Raw genomic sequence first — 17362 nt, 5'->3', positions numbered from 1 at the left:
GCAGCAAGGTTAGCCCAGCCTACCTCACCGTTGCAGTATTTCCTGGCGTGTGTGAACAACTCGCCCGCCCATCACGTTTACCCCACAAACGCTCCATTCCCCTTGTCCACGGGTCCGCCGCACACCCCAACGCAGGGCCAGCAGCAACCCAATGGCATGTTCTGCAGCCACGTCACACTGGGTTAAAACTGTCACTGTCACCCAAACACCAACATCTAGAAGCAGGCACCAAGCACTCCATGCTCGGCTGCCCCCCTGGGTCACTGGCCAAGTGCCCCGACAAACTCAGACACGGTTTTCCTAAACATTTATGACCAAAAGTCCCGACCCCGAAATTTCAAATGTGATTCAAAACCCATCGCGTGCAAAGGACACGTCTTGTATGGCTGGATGCCACTCCAAAATGGCAGCTAGTTGAACTGGACTAGATCAGGAATTCAAAAGAGCTCCAGATAGCGTTTCATCCTTGGTGCGCTACAAAAAAACGGTCCATACCACGTACTCACAGAGGGAGTGACTGCTGAAGCCCCGCCCCCAGGAAAGTACTGGACCTCCACTCAGGCCCCGCCCCCACAGGCTCCGCCCAAAAAGGCACCGCCCCCATGGCACCACCCACCCCCACAGTCACCTTCCCAGCAGGCGCCTGGCTGGAGGCTCGCTGCCCTTCCTGGCCAGGGGCCCACAAAACCCAGCCTGGGCTGTTGGGGCCACACCCCCAGGGCGGTAAGACTGCATCAGAGGCTTTAGGGCACGGCTGTAAACGGGAAGCCTTTGGGTTTGAAACAACAGCTCTCCACCGTTCCCCAATAAACCTTAAGAATCGGCTCCGGGTAATTATTCAAGGGCCGATGCCTCCGCTTTGTCTCCTTCCTACACAGTGCATTACTGTTGGAATTGCAGACTTCGCGGTTTATGGCGGCTCGCATCCTGGGAGCGTGAAAGCCGAGTCCAGCGGCCTGGGGGCGGGTCACACAGAGCACCCACAGGTGCCCACTTTAACTGGAGGCAGGGTCCGCCATGCACACAGAGCAGCCCTGCAACTCATTTCTCAAACACTCTGACTCGGGGAAGCAGGGGGTGGGCTCGCTCCACAGGTCGATCCCTGGCCCTCCCGCTCCCTGGCTGTGGGGGCCCAGAAGGCAGCCAGCCCCTCTGAGCCTCCATTCCCCTCCTCAGTGACACAGGCCGCAGGTGAACCCCACTAAGCCTCCCAGGATGCTGAGTGACACAGTAAATACGAATCATAGGAAACTCTGGACACCCAGCGAGAGGTCCTCATCATGACCTGTGGGGGGCAACGTGGGAGCCCCGGCGCCTGGTCAAGCGAGGGGGGGCCCCATAGGAGTCAGAGCCCAGAACTGGATCCCAGGGACACCCGCTGCGAAGTGCATGGATTGCCCCACCCACCCTGCACCCTGGTCTAGACTTCGGACTCCCCCCCCCCCCGTAGGCGAGGCAGCCTTCAGTAACTATCTTCTTTTGAATGAAATCCCCCCTAAACCCTGTTATCCGGCCAACACGGGGGGCCCACATTCCAGAGGCTGCCGACCTAAAACATCCCTGATCCCAGCAGGCAACCATTCCCACTAAGGCGCTGCATCCCTGCAAAATCCACACCCTGTGGTCCTGCCAAGTGGCGTTTAATCTAAAGTTCCTGCTCTGTTTTATCTCCCAGGTACAATAATAAGAACGTGCAAGTGGAATTTAGGAAAGAGGTGTTTTGAAGAAAACCGTGTCCCTGCTCCGAGTAGCCGTGACCCTCGTTAACAATCCCCCCCGAGCGGCTGTTCCGTGTTCTGCACACACATTCACCGCCTCTCGAAGCTAGAACGGTCATCTGCAGAGAGACCCGACGGCCCGAATCGGGGTCCGAGGGCCGCACCCCTTCAGCGCAGGACCGCAAGTTCCAGCTCTTACAGGCAAACAGCCAGAACCTGTTTGCTAAGCACCCTCAGCATATGAAGAGCTACAGCCAACTGTAGAAGCAGTTAGAAAATAAACATTTTAATTCTTCCAGGGCTCCCACGGTGATAGTGTATCCTAATAATCTATTGTGCAAACAAGGTGAAACGTTGACTCGACCCTCGGATCCGAAACTTTTTTAGTGATAATTGCAGTACCTGTCCACACCAGCTGATTACGTCCTCACATGGGCCCCAGAGCAGTCGTCAGGGGTCCCTTTATTGTTCCCCAACCTCCACCCCACACCCAGGTTGGTCTCCCTCTCCCCGGCCCCACAGGCCCTGCAGGGCACCTGGGGACCAACTGCCGCCAAGCACTTGGCTGGCTGGGGTGAGGCTTCCTCCCTCTCCTGCTCCCCCTCCAGCCCCAGTGCGGGGGGGGGGGGCCCGCTCCAGCTCCCCCAGCGACCTGGGCCGGTCGCTGCATCCCAACTGGGTGAGGAGCCTGTGTCTGGTGCAGAAACCGAGATCAAACGTGGCTCTGCTTTTCACAGCACCCCCACACAGAGCACACCCCCCCCCCCAGCTGTCATTATCTGGAGAAGACAGGAAAGAGACACCAGGGAGTGACTGCAGCCGCATTACAGGGTGACTCAGGGACCCAGCCAGCAATTTCCAGCCGTCCCACCCAAAAACTAATTGGCACATGAGGTGGGCAGTGACCTTTGATCTTTCCAGACAGGTGTGTGGCTGACTGCAAAGCATTCCCAAGCAAACCAGATGACTCAGAAAACCCCGAGACTGGATTTTACTAGCACAGCACGGCAGCCACGGCCAGCCGAGGAAAGCACCAAGAAGCCCTGGTCTTGAACTTGAAGAAGCCCAGGCCTGCTCCCAGAAAAAATGCTAAGGGAAGCAGCGCCGTGTCCCTCCCACTCCCTTGGAGGGGGTGGGGAGCCCCCTCCTTCCCGCTCCCAGCTCCCCACCAGAGGCCACAAATCCCCGAAGTGTTGCCTGGGCCCTGCCCGGATGCGCCCCAGCACGCCGGGCAGGCCCCTGGCAGGGCCCCGCCGCTCCCGGGCGGCTCGGCAGGAGCCCCAAGGGCCACTCACCGGAGACAGACACCTCCATGAGCGCCTCCAGCGGCCGGTTGTTGTCCAGGTCGCGGCTGAGCTGCAGCTCACCCGTGGCCGCGTCCAGCAGCAGCAGCTGCAGCTCATTGCCCTGCAGGAAGGTGTAGTTGAGGCTGTCGGAGAGGTCGGGGTCGTGGGCTGGGATGCGGCCAATCACACCAGCGGGGAAGCTGTTGGACTTGTTGGTGACGTAGTGGTTGAAGAGGATCTGGAAGTCCGGCAGCACCGGCGGGTTGTCGTTCTGGTCCAGGAGGCGGATGCGCACGGTGGCCCGGCTCACCAGGGGCGCCGAGGTGGCCTGCACCACCAGCACGAACTCACGCTGCGCCTCGAAGTCCAGCTCGACCAGGGCGCGCAGGTCCCCGCTCAGCAGGTCCAGCTGGAAGACCTCGGGCACGTTGCCCTCCACGATCTGATACATGATCTGCGCGTTGGGGCCCTCGTCGGGGTCCTCGGCTCGGATCCTCGCCACCACGGACCCCACGGGGCTGTTCTCCTCGACAAACAGCTCCAGCTCATCCCTCTCAAACACTGGGGGGTTGTCGTTAATGTCCAAGACTGTCACCTGGACCTCCACAAAGGCACTGAGGGGCGCAGGGCTCCCCCGGTCCACAGCCAGGACCCGGAGGCTGTACACGGCCACGTTCTCGCGGTCCAGCCGACGCTGGGTGCGGATCACGCCCGACGTGGGCTCAATATAGAAGTCCCCGTCCCCATCGTCCCCGCCCTGGAAGGTGTAGAGCAGGCGGCCGTTGGGGCCGGAGTCCCGATCGGTGGCCGAGACCTGGAGGACGCTGGTGGACGGGGGGGCGTCCTCGAAGACCGAGCCCTGGTAGAAATCGCGCAGGAAGCGGGGCGCGTTGTCGTTGGCGTCCAGGATGAGGATCTCCAGGGAGGTGGTGTCGGACTTCTGAGGGATGCCGTTGTCTCGGGCTGTGATGGCCAGCGTGTAGGCGGCCTGGTCCTCGTAGTCCAGCTCCGTCATGGTGTAGACCGTGCCGCCGTCGGGGTTGATGCGGAACTGCGGCACGGGGTCCTCCAGCACGTAGGTGATGCGGGCGTTCTCGCCCGTGTCCTCGTCGGTGGCGCTGATGGTGGCGATGGAGGTGCCCACAGGCCGGTCCTCGCTGACGCTCACCGTGTAGTGGGAGCTCTGGAAGACCGGCCGGTGGGTGTTGGCATCAGTGACGTTGATGAAGACCTGCGCGGTGTGCGAGCGCGTGCCGTCCGAGGCGGTCACCGCCAGCACGTACTGCCGCTCCTGCTTATAGTCCAGCGGCAGCGCCAGCGTGATGAGTCCGCCGCCGCTCTGGCTGCTCAGCGCGAAGCGGTTGCGGGTGTTGCCGCCGGTGAGCTGGTAGGTGATCACGCTGTTGGCGTCGCGGTCACGGGCCCGCAGTGTCAGCACGCTGCTCCCCACGGCGGCGTCCTCGTTCAGGCGCAGCTCGTACGTGGGCTGCGTGAACGCGGGGTCGTTGTCGTTCACGTCCAGCACCGTGATGGACACGCTGGCGGAGGAGCTCATGGGCGGCGAGCCGTGGTCCACCGCCTCCACCGCGAAGCTGTAGTGCTCCACCTCCTCGCGGTCCAGCTCCGCGCACACAGTGATCCAGCCCGAGCTGTTGTGGATCTGGAACGGGAAGTCAGCGGCCGAGGCAGGGTCCTGGGCCCCGGCGCCGCCCACGGGGGCCGAAGCCGTGTCCACCAGGCGGTAGCGAAGCCTCGCGTTCTCGCCCGCGTCTGCGTCCACCGCCTGAATGTGCAGCACCGAGTGGCCCAGCGGCACGTTCTCCAGCACGGCCGCCTGGAAGGGGCTGCTCACGAAGATGGGCGCGTTGTCGTTCACGTCCAGCACTTGCACCGAGACCAGCCCCGAGGCATTGATGAGCGGGGGCCGGCCCCCGTCCTGGGCCTTGACGCGCAGCGTGTACTCCCGGATGGCCTCGAAGTCTAGTGGGTTGATCACGTCCAGGCTGCCGCTCAGCGAGTGCAGGTAGAATTGGCCTTTCAGGTTCCCGCTGACGATGCTGTAGTGCACGGCCGCGTTCTGGCCCTGGTCTCGATCTGTCGCCTGCACGCGCAGCACGGGCGTGTTCACCACCACGTCCTCGGGCACCTGGACCACGTACCGCTTCTCGCTGAACTGGGGGTAGTTGTCGTTTTCGTCCTCCACCACGATGTGCACGGTGGCCGTGGCGCTGCGCGGGCCCGGGTTCCGGCCCTGGTCGTTGGCCTCGACCAGCAGCTGGAACTCGGCTTCCTGCTCCCGGTCCACGGCCGCCCGGGTGCGCACCACGCCCGAGCGCGCGTCGATCTCAAAGACTCCGCCGGAGCCTTCCAGCAGGCGGTAGCGCATATTGGCGTTGGAGGGCGCGTCGCCGTCGGTGGCACGGATGGTCAGTACCTCGTAGCCCACCTCCAGGTTCTCGCGCACGCGCTCCCGGTACTCGGACTGCTCAAACACCGGGCTATGGTCGTTGGTGTCGCTGACGGTGACAGTGAGGTAGGTTGCGGCCGAGCGCCGCGGCAAGCCGTGGTCCACGGCGCTCACCTTGAGCACGTGCGTGTCCTTGGTCTCGCGGTCCAGCGGGCGGGCCGTGCTCACCGCGCCCGTGCCGGCGTCGATGAGGAAGAAGCCGTTGGAGCGCTCGTCGAACAGCGCCTCCATCTGGTAGCTCAGCCGCCCGGCCTCGCCCTCGTCGGGGTCGTGCGCGCGCAGCTCGATGACAGTGGTGCCCGCCGGCTCGTTCTCAGGCACCGACACCTGGTAGCTGGGCAGCGGGAACTGCGGGCTGGTGCTGCCGCCGGCGCCCCGCCGGGCCCGCCTCGCCGCCCGCGCCTGGGTCTCGGCCTGGGGCCCGGTTGGCGGCGGCTGCCTGGGCGACAGCGACGGGGAGGGCGTCCCCGCTGCCGCCTCTAACTCCAGCTCCACCCGGATGGCGCCGGCCCCGCGCCTCAGGGCACACAGCAGGCGCAGGCGGGCTGAGCCACCGGGCGGCAGGCAGACGGCGAGGCGTGGGCAGCGGCGTCCGGGGTGCAGCGGGCAGCTGCAGGCCGGGAAGGTGGTCAGGGCCGCCAGCGCCGAGTGCAGAACGGCCCCACCGCCCGCGGTGGCCGGGAAGCAGAGCGCCGCGCCAGGCCCGGGCGCCGTGAGCACAGCCCTCGCGCGCAGCTCCGCGCTGCTCGGCCGACGAGGCCGCAGCCGGGCGCTGCAGCCCGGACCGTGCGCGCGCGCCCGCAGACGGAGGCTCAGCGCCGTCGGGGCGCCGCGGGCTGCCAGGTGCACTTGCAGCGGCAGCGGGCGTCCCCCAAGGCGCGCGCAGCCCCGGGGCCCCGCACCCGGCCCTCGCCGACGCCCACCCAGCCGCCCGTCGCGGCTCAGGTCTAGCAGCTCTCGTAGCACCCGGGGGGTGCGCGCGGCGTCCAGCGCGTAGGTCCAGCCGGGACCGAGGGCGAAGGCGCGGGCCCCGCCGGGCACGCGCAGCTCCCAAGCAGCCACTCGAAGCCCCAACACCGGTAGGGCGGCGGCGGCAGCCAGGAGCAGCAGCGCGGGCAGCGCGGGCGGCGGCGGCGCCATGGCCCGGAGCCGGAGCCCGAGCCCGGCGCTGGAGCACAATCCATGCACCCGGCGCGGCTCCTCATCCACCCGGCGCGGCCGGGGGGCGGCTCCCGCGCGCCCGGTGCCCGATCCTCCGGGCGGCCCGTGCCCTGCCTCCCCGGGGGCCCCGGCGGGAACACCGGGGGCCGCGCTCCCGGTCTCCCCCGCAGCTTCCACTTCGAGAGCACTTTGCGAAAGTTTGATAAGTTGGTTTCAAGATGGCTCCTCCTCGCGTCCCGGGAGGGCGCCGCGCATCAACCTGCGGTGGCGGCGGCTCCAGGTGGCTCCTGCGCGGGCTCGGCCGGGCGGCGTGGGAAGCGGGGCGGGCCGGGCGCAGGGCGGGGGCTGCGCTCTCGGAGCGGGCTGGGTCGCTCCGCGCCGCCCAGACCCCGGCGGCCGGCTGCTGCCTGGGCGGTGCGCTCGCCCCGCGCCCCCTCCGCCCGCGCTCTCCCCGCCCCCGGCCCGGCCCCGCCCCTGGCCCAGCCGAGTATTGTTCAGCCCGGGGGGAGCCGGCCCAGAGGTGCGCGCCGGGAAGATCGCTATGGAGACGCGGGGGCGCAGCCCGGGCAGGGGGGGGGGGGCGGACCGACTCATCTGCTGCCTCCCTGGGGGGCGGGGCCGAGGGGGCCGGGCCGGGGAAGGCGGGGCTCGAGGCCCGGGCGTCCGCTACCAGTGGGGCGGCGGCTCGGTTGGTCGGGGGCCCGGCTAGGCCGAAGGCCCCCGCACCCCTCCCGGTTGGAACTGCTCCGCGGGAACCGCTGCCCCGCCTCCGCACGGGCGGGTTCCGGGGGGAAGAGAGTCTCGGACCGAGGTCTGGGTGAGAGGGCCGAGCGCGCGACCCCGTTAAGGACCGAGGCGGCTGCCCGTCGCATTTACACCTTCACAGCAAAAGCGGGAGGCTAAAGTGCCTCCGCGCACAGCCCCCCCTTCCCGGAAAAACTCGGGCTTTGAAACCCAATATGAAAGCAACTGGATTCAGGTCCCACTTGGTTGAAAGCACTTTTAACGGAAAGAGAAAGTCGGGGCTGACAATTGGTTCTGGGAGCGGGGTCGACCGAGGCGAGCTCCGATCGCGCACGTGCCATGGCCCGAGGGTCCCCGGACCCGCTGTCCGGTCCCGGAGCCGGCGGCTACTCCAGAATCCAGACCGCAGGGACTGTCGCGGGGGGGGGGGGCGGGGGGCCGAGAAGCGGAGAAGCAGGAACCGCCTGGGGGATTCGGCACCGTGTGACCGCACGGCCCCCGCCCCCGTCTCCTGCAGGGCCCGGCTGAGGGCGCGGAATGGAGGAGGCTAGTGGTGCCTGGGCACTGTGCCCCCCTGGCCGGGACCCACTCACCCCCCGCCGCCCTAGAGCTCTGGGCGCTAGAACTGATTCCGCCCGGGTCGTTGGGGCGGTGCCGGTGGGGACGCTCCTGCAGAGAAGGCCCCGGGGTGGGTAGAAATGGGGGGGGGCGATCAGATATTTCAAACTGGTCGCTAGTGCGGGTCCTTTCGATTGGGCTGCTGCCTTTCACAGCTGAGGGCAGGTGGGTGTGGAACGCGGATGGAAACAAATAAATAAATGACCCCAACCACTATTGCTCCAAGTTGCAGAAAACGATGTTTCCGGGTTGAAGCCAAACAGGAGTGTTTTCTTCCCATTAGCAACGGTCCGAAGACGTTACCATGGACCTGGAAGGTGGCCTGACTTTGGGAACTTTTAATCCGGGACTTTCCACTGGCCAGCGCCCGGGAGGGAGGGGCGGAAGGCAGAAGTCTGTCCCTCAACTGTGACCCTCTAGGACCTCCCCAGACCTCCCTTCCTCTTCCTGGAGAGGGTCAGAGGGCAGGCGTGCCAGGGCCAGGCAAGCCCAGAGGACCCGCTGGAGTCTCAGAGGGGTCAGCTCCCTGGCCAGCCAGGGCAAAGAGACTCTGGGGCTCACCTGAAGAACTGGGGACTTCATGTTACGCAATAGGACTTGAAGTAGGGGGGCTGGGTTTAAATAAACAGAAGGTCCTGTTGCATGGTACTTGCTGGTGTTTGGAGATTCACAGGCAGCGAGTGAGTTTGGGTGTGGGCAGGCTTCCCTGCAATAGGACACCTGCGGGCTGGAGGGTACCAGCAGAGGCTGCCCCGAGCCACTTCCTTGTCCCAGGGCCTGGGAGGGGACTCAGGGACACAGCTCCCTAACAGGGTGTCCAGCAAAAGGCCAGGAGCCAACGGTGGGTCCAGTCGCCCTTCAGCAGAAGCAGGGCCAGCCCCACCACACCTGGCAGGTGGACAGGCTGTGAGCAGCAAGGAGACGACACAGGTGTGGTCGGAGGGGGCTGGGGGTCGGAGATTATCCATGTCGTGACCCGAAGGTCAGCGAAGCATCTGCTTTGTGACCTGACACCGACCTCTGCGCATGTGCTTTGGGCACCGTTCGGCAGGCGGGCGCGGTTTGAAGTGGGCTCGGGGATTAAAGCGCAGGCTGTGCCGTGACCCGGCTGCAGGCCGTCCAGTTGCTTCAGCACAACCTTGACCACAAATCTGTGGTGGCTGAGGCCTTCCGGGGTCAAGGTTCTCCTCCACCACTCCCTACTTGGGTGACCTTGGCCAGGGGCCTCCCTCCTCATTCTGACTGGGGGTGACAACAGTCTAGCTTCCTAGTGTTGGTGGGAGGCTGACGACATCATCCGTCTAATGAGGCTGGCGAGGGTCCGGCTCAGGGGCAGACTTCCCAGGGCTAAGCTTTACTGTTGTGTTCTTGTCACAGAGCAGGAGGTCATCACTGTCTCCAAGGTCGTGGCTGAAGTTGCGGGTTCAGGGGCAGGAGGCCGTGCTCACAGGCAGGCAGGGGCAGTGCTTTCATCTGACTCTGGGGGGGCCTGGGCTCCGCCAGGGGTCCTGTCCCCCCCCCAGGGCGTCCCTGGAAGGGAACTGAGGCCTGGAAGGCGCGGGCACTGGCCTGGGGTGTCAGGAAGGACCGCGGGGTGGGCGGCAGCCTGGCCAGCACCACCTGAGAGGCCGTGTCCTGCCCACCGGCTTCCCCCCAGGGGGGTGACTAGAAGCAGCAAACTGGTCTCTCCTCCCTTGCACTGACTCTCGGGGCACCTCGAGGGCCGCCACCTTCGGGGTGGGGGGCCCGGAGTCCAGCCATGGCTCCGTCCAGGTCCCTGAGAGCCGGGGCAGGAAGGGCGCGGCACACATCCAACGCAGCTGCCGCCGCTCCTCGGCCGGTGAACCGTAATTGATGTTTATACTTGACGTGCACCCCAGGGTGTTTCACCTGAAGTGAAACGCAAAACCAGACAGAGCCACGGGTCTGCAGTGCCGCGCCTGATCCGAACCGCCGCTCCCGGCGTTTTCCTGCCAGGGGCGAGACCGGAACCCGCACCAGTTCTGGAATCCGTCCCCCACGCTGACTTCCTGGGCCCGTCTTTCAGCAGCCAGGAGCCAGCAGGAGCTTCCCATCAGTGGCAGGTGGGAAGCAGGTTGGGCTGGGCTCCACTTCGCCCTTTTTTCGGAATTCAGAGGGAAAGTCTCTCGGGGACAGAGCTCCTTTGCCGCCCCCCCGGGCAGGGCCCCCCTTGGTGCAGCGTGGCTCGTGGGAAACTGTGAAAGTGCAACCGTGGAACAGGAGTGGGACTGGGCCTCCCCAGCACGTTCGCAGGGCAGAGCCATGAGGGGCCCTGTCGCGCCCGTGGCCCATCCACGGTTGTACTTCCCAGAGAGGCCCAGATGACATCCTGACAAATGGAAAATCATTGTTCTGTTTGGAAGCTGCCAGAGCCATTAAAACATGGCCTCGGGGTTTTTTTTCGGGCTTCGGGGGCCCTTGTGGGTGGTCTCTGGGACCCCCAGAGGGGAGGCCCTCCTGGAGAGCTCCACCCCCTCAGGGCCTCCCTGAAGTTTCTGGAAGCTGGGATGCCCAGGGCCTGGCTCCCCAAATTACAGACAGGGGCACTGTGGGCGAGGTCTCATGTCCCGGGGCACCTGGGACTCAAGGCAGCTGGACCCCACCCTGTCCAGGGAGCGCCCAACCTGTCCCAGGCAGGCCACGGGGTCCCAGGTGGGGCTGCACTGGCCTCTAGTGGCCGAGCACAGTCTCTGCCCTGCCGGAGACGGTGGGTGCCTACCTCTCTCCCTGCACCAAGGCCTCGAGTGCTGCCCCCAGGAGGGGGTTGGTAGCAGGTGGCAGACAGGGTGACAGGACCCAGGCTGAGGGTGCGTGAACACCCAGGCTGGGTGGCCCCTGGGGCCCCACACGGCCACACCCGGTTCCTGGGCTCTCTGCAGGGCAAGGGCACAGCTCTGCTGCACTCCTGGCAAAGAGGCTCAGAGCGCAAGGCCTGGGGGTGGGGGCGCTGGGGCTCAAACGCAGACCTCTCCCGCCAGGCCCGGTCACCCACCCCACACAATGACCTGAACTCACGGACAAAGAACGGCCAAGTCCAGTCCCCCGGCTCCGAGGAAGGTCTCCCATGGCAGGAACGGAGCCCAGTGGGGGCCACGTCTGTGCGGGGCAGGAAAGGGGAGCATGGGTGCCACCGGGGGGACTCGGCTGTGCCAGCGTCCACAGAGGGACACAGCCTGGTTCTGTCACTGTCGTCACAGCCGCGGTCCTTGACGTCACCCCCCACCACGCACACGCACACGCACACCTGCGTTCTCATGAGCCCACGTGGAGGGCGGTGCCGTCTTGCCAGCGTCATTTCCCCCACATCCCCCCTCTGTAAAAACCCCAGCCCACCGCAGGCCTCCCTCCAGCCCCGCCCCCACACCCACCTGGGGGTGGGGGCCCTGCCTCGGCAGACGCGCCTGTTTCCTCACCTGAAAACCGGGACCACACAGTGCGTGGCCCCCCGTGTCCCGCCCCTGTCACTCGCACAGTGTTTCCAGGACGGTCCGGCTGTGGCAGGAGTCGGCGCCGCTCCCGGCCCGGCTGAGCCACGCTGCGCGGCCCCGCCAAGTGCGTCCTCGGCCCGGTGGGCATTCGGCCGCTCCCGCCCTCTGACCGCTCTCGAGGGCCTTCGCCTTGGAGTGGGGGGAGGCGACCTGGGGCCCTTCTCTCTTCAAAACTGCACACAGCCTGTTGTTGAAATTATTGTCTGTTTTTATATTTGACGTTGTAGCCTCGGCCACACTGTCATCACCAGCTCACGGGGGACTGTGCTGGGGGACTTTCTTTGCCCCCCACCCCGTGGGTACAGGGACGGGCGCTAGCAGCGGCCTGCGGCAGGATTGGTGGGGTGAGGCAGGCCGAGGCCCCTCCCAGACACCGTCACCCACCCCCTGACGCCACGGTTGGACTGGAGGGGCCCCCACCCGCTCTTAGAAGCCATTTGGCACGGGGCACTCCAGGCACTTGGTACCCTGCCCCCCGCTTTCTCCTGCCCCGCTCACTCACGAAGTCATCCATTTATTCCTTCACTGCCCGTCCCACCCCACGGGGAATGGGACACGCAGCTCCTGCCCTCATGCAGAGGGTTCGCTCACGAGAGGACTCGGGCAGTGAGCGCACGGAGACGCGCCGCTTCGGGTGACGGACACGAAGGTCGGCGACGGGGAGAAGAGCCTGCCAGGAGGAGCCAGGGCTGGAGCCCCGAGGCAGGAGCGCGGGGGTGGGGGCATGAGTGGGGAGGGTCCCAAGGACCACGGCCAGGACTCGGGGTTTCCTGGGCATCGCATGAAGACAGCGGCAGCTGAGAGCAGGAGGGGGCTGTGTGGCGACTTACACTTCCAAACTGTCCCTGTGGCTGATGGGAGGTGGCTGGAGAGGCCTCAGGCTGGAGAGGAGCCGGGGTACCACGCACACAGCAGGCATTCTGATGGGGCAGCCAGCCCCCTCCCCCACCTCATCCCCCGCAGGGGTCCCCTTCCCTGGAGGGCCCCCAGTGCCCCCCATCTGGGGGACACAGCACGGTGCAGGGAGGGGAGACGGCACCTCAAAGGCCCAGCTCCAGGAAGTAGCGGCTGCAAGGTCACAGCTGTCTTCACCTCTGCGGTGATGAAATGTCCCTGGCCACAGCCCCTGAGCCACACTCAGCACCGGAGTCCTGCGCCTGCCGTGGGGACGTGCTGGGGACAGAGCACAGGCCTGTGGCTCAGCTCCGGGTGCCCAGAGGCAGCAAGGAGGGCCCACCGCCATGAGGACAGGGAGAGAGCCGCTAGTCGAGGGTGCTGGGGCAGGACCTGGGGCACCAGGTGGGGCGGGGAGCACCCTGTCCCCCAGCCTGACCCTGAGCCCGACGGCCCTGCTACTTCTGCCTCCACCCGGGCCAGGGTGCGGTGCCATCGGGCCTAAAGGGAGTCCCAGATTCCAGGGAGCACAGGGACTTTGGCCACCTGGCCACCGAGATACGAGATATGGTGTGTCAGAGACCAGTGGCTTCTGAGCCAACAGGCTCCATCCCTAAGGAGCCAGCGACAGTGAGGGGCCCCTGGTGGCCTGCCTTGCCGGGCAGGAAAGGCAGGCCGAGGTGGCCATCTTTTGAGAGGGGCCCCTTTGTCACCAGGGCCAGCAGAGGTCCCCTTGGGAAAGCTGGTCTGAGGGCTGGGGGGGCTCCTGGAGTCACCCAGGGGGTGCAGGGACGGCTGTACTGCCCAGGCCCTGGCTCCGGCCCCAGGCAGCAGGGAGCCCGGGATGCAGGGGCGGGGGCCCTGCTGCAGTGAGGCGACCTGCCCGCCGAGATACGCAGCCCCCCCACGCCCACAGCTTCCCAGGACGGCAGACTGACAGGCATGTCCTCCTCGTCCATCTCCGTGCCCCGACCCAGAGGCGTGGAGATGGATGAGGACACTGTCCACAGGCCAGCGCCGCCTGGCTGGCCTCCAGGCTGCAGGAGGTGGGGTGCTGGGTGCCCAGGAAGCTGAGAAGCTCCAGATTCTGTTGACGTCTGTGGCACGTTGCCACCGCCTACGTCAGGGGACAGAGGACAAGGAGAGGCCATTGGCACAGCGTTGGGCTCCTACAAGTCCCAACTTCTGTTGAAATTGGCTAATTGTGTGTTTCGCATGACTCAGGGGGCATGTGCCTTCCCGGTGCGCCCAGAAGGATGGACCCGGCTCGCTTCACCACCCTCTCCCCTCTGGGGGACTGGCAGTGGGTGTCTGGCCTGCCACCGCCGTGCGGGAAGGAGAGTGGGCTGGACAAGGAGCACCGGACAAGGAGGCAGGGGGCCTGGCGGTGCCACTAGCTGTGGCTTGGGCAGGTCCCTTCTCCTCTCTGGGCCTCTGTCCCCTCCCCCGAGAAACAGGGTGAATTCGTTTCCTATGGCTGATGTAACAGCAGCCCACAAACCTCGTGACTTAAGAAACACACTTTCTATCCTGCGGTTCCGAGGTCGGGGGTCCAACATGGGTCTCGGCCGAAAGAGCGGCACAGTGTTTTTTCTGGGGGCTCCGGGGTGGGGGCACCTGCTCCCCTGCCTGACCTGTTTCTCAGACCACACGCCTCCTGGGCTGGGCCAGTCCTTGGCTCTCGACGCCAGCAGGGGCCGGCACGGGGCGGGGTGGGGGGCCTCCCTCACTCTGCCTCGCTCTGGCGCTGGTTCTCTGCCTCCGCTCCCACTTTCTAAGGACCCTCCTGATGACGCTGGGCCCACCATGATAATCCGGGACAGACTCCCACGGTAGTGCCCAGAGATCACGGGCATAGCTGCTGCTGGACTTGACTTCCAACAGTGGGGCGAGCAGGTGCCGTAAGAGGCCAGAGCGCTGCTGGGGGACCCCGGCGTTGTCCACACTCGTAGCCTCACAGCCTTGCCAGGCTCCTGAAGAAACAAACCCAGGAACAGCTGGGACAGGCAGAGGAACACCAGCGTCTGCTGGACACTCGACCCCACAGGATGGAAGCAGGGCGGGGGGGTAGTGAGGAGGACGGGCCCTGAGACTCCTCTCTCGTGAGCCGAGATCCTTAACGGGGGAGACCCCCTTACAGAGAGCGTGGTCCCTTCCCACCCCGCCTGCCGGAAGGGAGGGCGTCTGCCTCAGGGCTGCAGGAGCGCACCTGGAGGGGAGCTGCTGATTCCCCTGAGCAGACGTTACCCCTTGCAGAGCTGGAGCTGGGGGCCCCCAGGGGCGGAAGAGCAGCCCCAGAACTGGGGAGCCCCTTTGTGAGCGCTGGCTGGGGGAAAGCGTCCCCTGTCAGGCCTTGGGGTTCCAAGAGGTGACAGTGCCCAACCAAATAGAGACCCAATACAAAGAAAAACGGGACAACAGGGGAAAAGCCATCATGGGGGAGAGTCCGGAGCGATGACGAAGATGGAGCTACCCCCCAAACCTCAGACAGCTGAATGCTTGGAGCAGATGAAGCGATACAAGATGGGGTAAGGGAAAGGATCAAAAAGGTACGAGAGTCTATTAGGAAAAGAGACCACGCCGGTTTGAAAAGCCACCAAGTGGCACTTTTACAAACGAAAATATCAATGTTGAAACCTTCAGCTCCATGAATGGAACAGCCGGGGAGAGAACCGTTGACCCGGAGCACAGACCTGCAGCGGTGCTCCAGGGTGCAGGGCAGAGGGGAGGAGGCGGGACCCATGAAGGGCGGGCGGTCCGGAGGCCGAGCACCAGAGCTGAAGGGCAGGTGCCTGGTTAGGAGCGCAGGCCTGCGAGGAAAGGAGGTGCTCGCCGGGAGGTGCTGGGCTGTTCCAGGCAGAGGGAACAGCGTGTGCCTGGGCCCCGAGGAGCCTGCCCCAAACCAGTGGGCGCCAGCCCTTGCTCGGTGGCTGGCCCAGTGCTGGGCGACGCTGGCATACAGGTGTTTCCACACTGTTTTTGCCCCAGCAGCAGGTGGTCTGAGGGGAGGCCAGTGCCGGGAGCCTGTTGGGGTGCTGCCCTGCCAGCTCCTCCCCCCCCATTCTCAGGCCATGTGGTCCAGGTCCGGCTCACCCCAGTCCCTCATGCTTCAGGGGTTGGCAGGTAACTTGAGCCAGTGAGTCCCGTTCTGAAATGGCTTGTAGAGCAGCTGGGCAGACGAAACCTCTGGTCCTACCAGGGCTGCAGGCTGGGGAGCATGTGGGCCCGGAGCTGCGGTGACATGAGCCAACACAGAGGGAGGCAGGGCCCTTTAGTCCTGGATCCAGCCGTGCCTGAAGGGTGCCCCAGGCTTGGCTGTGAGTGTGTTCATATGTTTCCTCTTCCGATTGAGCTGGTCTGGTTCTCCTCTCATGGAGAGGGGGACTGTGCTCTCCGTCCATGTCACACAGAAAAGCCCCGAGGTCAGAGACTCCATGGAGACCCCAGCCCAGCCTGGGGGTCGGGAATGCTTCCCAGAGGAGTGGCTGCTGGGCTGGGCCCCAAAGGCTGTGTCATGGTGAGCTGGGGCCGAGGGCCTGCCGGGGCAGGCTGGTGCGGGCCCGTGTTGTGGGCTGGCTGTGTTCCGGGGAGTCAGCGCGGCCCACCTGCTCCCGGGCGAAGCCTCTGCCCAGGCTGGCCCCAGGTTCCCAGCAGGGCTCTCAGCCGCACCTCCTGATGGCCGTGGGCCCTGGCAAGGGCCGGAGGCCTGCGGGCCTGACACCTCAGAACTGCACAGGGTCGGGGCAGGCCAGGCCCCCAGGGGTCCTGCCTCATGAGTCGCGCTAGCGCGTTGGGACCCCAACCTCAGGATTCACTGACGCACCTGAGGAGAGCGGGGTCGGCCGGGGGTCGGGAGGCCATCAGCCCCCAGATGTCGCTCTCCAGCCACCAGCCCGTTGCTGCCAGCCCGTGCCTCCCACCTGGCTGAAGTGCTCCTCTTCCAGGAAGCCTTCCCGGACCACCCCAGAGCTCCTTCCTGCCCCTCGGGTTCCTTAGCAGTTGTACGTGTGCCGTATTTCCCTTTGGCTCATCTCCTTCCAACAGGGCGCAGCCCGGGCCTGGCACCAGCTCCTGACGGGGAAACATTCCCTAAATGATGGAGGGGTGGTTGGGTGACGCTGTGAGGGCCCGGTCACCCTGCCTTTGCTCTGCACCAGGTGCTGTTATAAGTGCTGAGTAAGCACTAACTCCCTGACCCCTCCTAACGGCCCTCAGTGGTCTGTGCCCTTTGACCCCTAGGGAACAGGCGAGGACGCACAGTCACAGAGAGGCCCGGCAAACCGTCCGGAGACACACAGCCTCTAGGAGGCAGAGCCGGGGTCCAGTCCAGGGGCTCCTGGCCCCAGGGCCACAACCCACCCCCACTCTGCCTGAATGGCGAGGACACCAGGACCAGGAGGCCACTCGGCCTGTGGCCAAACCGTCCTCCCTCCCTGTCTGTCTCTTTCCTCTTTCAACCAGGAGCTGTGGGGCCTTGGGTCTCACGGAGGCTCATCTGTCTGTCTGTCCATTCACCAGGCTTCTTAGAGGTTGCATGTGGCTTTTACCCAGAGAGCCGGAGCTAGTCTGGGCCTCTCCACTCTCCTCTTGGGGGCAGTTTTGCCCGTGGGGACACCAAGTGTGTGGTTGGTGGGTGTGTTTTGGGGCTGCTGGCTGACGGGTCCAGCCTTTGAGGACAGAGGTCCCCCACTGACGGCAGGGCCTGCTGTGAGGCAGTGCATCTGGCCCCGGGTGCCCGGGGCAGCAGGCCACCCGGATCACTAGGCCTCCTTGGGGCCCTGCAGGAGAAGGGACTCCAGGCCTCACTGGAGGCAGAGCCAGGGGCAGTCACTCCGGACACAGAGTGACCTGCCTGGGAGGTCACATGACCCCAAGGCCGAGCTGAATAGGACCAAGAGCTGACGGCAGGAAGTGAGCCACTGGCCAGTCGGATTCACCCCCTGCAGTCTCTCGCCGGACACCCCG

The 17362-nt window shown here is 65.5% G+C and overlaps 1 protein-coding gene across 3 annotated transcripts in view; it reads right to left on the bottom strand.

Moving 5' to 3' along the window:
- The window catches only part of CELSR1 (cadherin EGF LAG seven-pass G-type receptor 1), a 99487-nt gene extending 92341 nt beyond the window's left edge, over positions 1–7146 (bottom strand). For all 3 annotated transcript variants that reach the window (XM_053662029.1, XM_053662030.1, XM_053662031.1), the window contains exon 1: positions 3014–7146. In XM_053662029.1, the coding sequence (XP_053518004.1) occupies positions 3014–6611 (3598 nt within the window). In that variant the 5' untranslated portion in view covers positions 6612–7146. The remainder of the gene's footprint in view (positions 1–3013) is intronic.
- Positions 7147–17362: the final 10216 nt, after the last annotated feature.

The sequence above is a fragment of the Artibeus jamaicensis genome, unplaced genomic scaffold, assembly GCF_021234435.1.
Source record: "Artibeus jamaicensis isolate MK-2021 breed Jamaican fruit bat unplaced genomic scaffold, CSHL_Jam_final contig_233, whole genome shotgun sequence".
NCBI lineage: Eukaryota > Metazoa > Chordata > Mammalia > Chiroptera > Phyllostomidae > Artibeus > Artibeus jamaicensis.
The sequence above is the reverse complement of the archived record's forward strand: the minus strand, read 5'-3'. Positions and strand labels throughout refer to the sequence as shown.